General features: G+C 53.8%; 1 protein-coding gene across 1 annotated transcript in view; it reads left to right on the top strand.

The window, feature by feature from the left end:
* The window catches only part of CUNH19orf38 (chromosome unknown C19orf38 homolog), a 13748-nt gene extending 12131 nt beyond the window's left edge, over window positions 1-1617 (top strand). The window contains exon 7 of the mRNA XM_023517989.1: window positions 1045-1617. Within this exon, the coding sequence (XP_023373757.1) occupies window positions 1045-1194 (150 nt within the window). The 3' untranslated portion in view covers window positions 1195-1617. The remainder of the gene's footprint in view (window positions 1-1044) is intronic.
* Window positions 1618-3082: the final 1465 nt, after the last annotated feature.

The following is a 3082-nucleotide window of genomic DNA, read 5'->3' as shown; positions in this document are numbered from 1 at the left end:
TTTTTTTTTTTTTTTTTGCACTTTTTGCCAGGGCTGGGTTTCAATTCGCCACCTCTGGCATATGAGACCAGCACCCTACTCCTTTGAGCCACAGGAGCCACCCAGTTTTTTCTTTTTTAATTCAAATTTAATTTAATTTATATATATTTTTGAGACAGTCTCATTATGTCACCCTCAGTAGAATGCGTCACAGCTCATAGCAATCTCCAATTCTTGGACTTAAGTGATTCTCTTGCCTCAGCCTTCCAAGTAGCTGGAACTACAGGTGCCTGCCACAACACCTGGCTATTTTTGTTGTTGATGCAATTGTCATTAGCTGGCCCAGGCAGGGCTGGGACCCACCAGCTGCATTGCATGTGGCTGGTGCCATAACCACTGTGCTATGGGCACCGAGCCTAATTTAACTTTTTTTGTTTTTAGACAGAATCTTACTTTTTGCCCCCAGTAGAGTGTTCTGGTATCATAGCTAACAGCAACCTCAAAATCTTGGGGTCAAGAGATCCTCTTGCGTCAGCCTTCACAGTAGTTGGGAATAGGTGCCTGCCACAACACCTGGCTATTTTTAGGGTCTCACTCTGCCTCAGGCTGGTCTCAAACTTTGGAGCTCAGGCAATCCACCGCCTCAGACTCCCAGAGTGCTAGCATTACAGGTGTGAGCCACCGCATCCGGCCTAACATATAACTTCTGATGTACCAGTTGCTTTATCTGTTTTTACAACTTTAAGTCTCATAGCAACCTTACTAGGTGAGTACTAAGATTATCTCTATTTTGCAGAAGGGGAAACTGAGGCGCAGAGGAGTTAAGTCACTTAGCTGAGCTCACACTGTGTGGATGAGATGGAACTAGGATTTGAACCCAGGCTCTCTGTCCCCTACTCAGCGCAGAGACGGGCAGAATGGAAGGCCGGGCAGGTGTTTGTGAGTGTGAAAGGGGACAGAATGAGCATTGTTGTGCTAGGAGAGTCTCAAGCTTAGAAAATGGGGAAACTCTACATCCTGAAACCCCACATCACATGGTTCTCTCTCTTTTCTTGGTGGACAAAGAAAATGACTTCAGAGGAAGACTCAGTTACCCTGGATGCTGGCTCGGGAACCACTGTCATCCCTGGCAACTCTGAAGCCCAGAAGAGGCCCACCTCCACATCATCTTCACCTGAGCCACCCGAGTTCACCACTTTCCGGGCCTGTCAGTGAGGCTGAGGATTGGGGGTCCCCTCTATCTCCCAGCCTTTTAGGACCTAAGATCCCACCAGCTACTTCTGGGGGGCTCCAGGTGCTGCTTTTTCAGGGAAATGAACAGAGGTGGTGAAGGGGACCCCTGGACTTTTGTCACAAAGGAGTGGGAAAGACAGGCATTAGCCTGGAGGCTGAACTAAAAGCAGAAAGCCTCACTTTGGATTTTCAGCTTCTAAGGATCACTGGACAAGGAGATATCAGGATCCCTTCTGGCCCCCCTTCGTAACATAAGGGTTCCCCCCTCTCCCCTGCTGCACAGAATTGGGCACCTGCCTCTTCCCTCCTGGGTGTTTTGAGCATAGGGTACTGGGGTGTGTTCTGTGTGTTAATGTGCTGGTGTACCTAACTCATTCATTCTAACACGTGTTGAGGTATTCCCAAGGCCTCTGTGGAGTGTAATCTTTCATGACTACCACCTCTGCGGCCACACCTGTGGCTCAGTGAGTAGTGTGCCAGCCCCATATACCCAGGGTGGCAGGTTCAAACCCAGTCAAACTGCAACAGAAAAATAGCCGGGTGTTGTGGCAGGCACCTGTAGTCCCAGCTACTTGGGAGGTTGAGGCAAGAGAATCGCCTAAACCCAAGAGCTAGAGGTTGCTGTGAGCTGTGATGTCCCAGAACTCTACTGTGGGTGATAAAGTGAGACCCTGTTTCAAAAAAAAAAAAGTCTACTACCTCTGAGAGCCAGTTGGATGGCTGAAGGGCGTATTTGTGAATACACTGGGTTTTAGGTATCCCCAGCTTCCCTCCCCTCAGTCAGGGAGGAGTTTGGGGAAGTTTATGGAGGCCGGGGGTGGAGGTGGCGAGCAGTGCCCCATGGGGTCTCTGCCAGGGCCCTTGCAAAGGTAGAATGATGGGGGCACAGGGACATTATGGAGTTAGAAGTAAATGACATGCAGGGAAGTGAGAGCTGAATAGTTGGAAGTGGCCGAGAGTCCCTTTGGGACCCCCCAAAGGGATGGGGCTGTTGAACAGCGGAGGGGGGCACTCGGAGGGAAGTCGGATGTCTTTGTGCGTGTTGGCTAAAGGTGCACTTGGCTGGGCTTGATTGAATTCCCTGCCCAGACATCTTTGGGGGAAGGTCTAGGAACAGGGGTCGGGGGAAGGAGGGAAAGGAGGTGCTCAGAAGGGAGAGGCTGAGGAATTTTTATGCCGAAGAAAAGGGTAAAGGAGATGTTTGGGGGGACAGGACGGAGGTGATGAAGTATAAAAGAGGGACATTTGCATGTCAGGATACGGCGCTCAAACTGCTTTTCCAGTCGGTGAGAAGGGACGGGGCCAAGGCCTGGGGGCGTGTCCTATGTTCTGGTCCCGCCCTTCTCTTCTCCGTCCTCGGAGCCGCTCACTGACTGAGCAAAGTGAGTGCTGGTGGGAGGGAGCACTACTGGTGTAGGGGTGTCGCCTAGTCTGGGCTGGGCCCCGCCTCCCCCCCCCAAGCCGCCTCACAAAGCTGGGCGGGCCCGGGGGCGGAGCCCGTCGGGGCGTGTCCGAGACGCCCGGAGGCCCCAAGGCGGCCTCACAAAGCGCGGACGATTATGCAGGGCGGGGTTCAAGACTTGTCCACTGGGCTGAGCACGCCTCTGTTCTCCCTGGGCTACAGCAAGTTTATCTTTCCTTGATTCACAAAGCCCAGCGGCTCCCACAGCGCGGGGCCAGACCTTCTAGGGGCGTGTCCGAAGGCCAGGCCCCGCCCCGGACGCACGGCCCCGCCCTATCGTTCGGGGCGGTGGAGACACCTCACAAAGCAGCGACTCTTCGGGCCGGGCGGGGCCGGCCCTGGCTTAGTCGCGCTCGCTCCCTCCCCTCGCCCAGGGTGGCCAGCAGGGGGCGCTGCGCCACGGGGCCG

Source organism: Otolemur garnettii, unplaced genomic scaffold (assembly GCF_000181295.1).
Source record: "Otolemur garnettii isolate 467f Iridium unplaced genomic scaffold, OtoGar3 scaffold00127, whole genome shotgun sequence".
Taxonomy (NCBI): Eukaryota; Metazoa; Chordata; class Mammalia; order Primates; family Galagidae; genus Otolemur; species Otolemur garnettii.
Note: the sequence above shows the minus strand (reverse complement) of the source record. Positions and strands in the feature narration are given on the sequence as shown.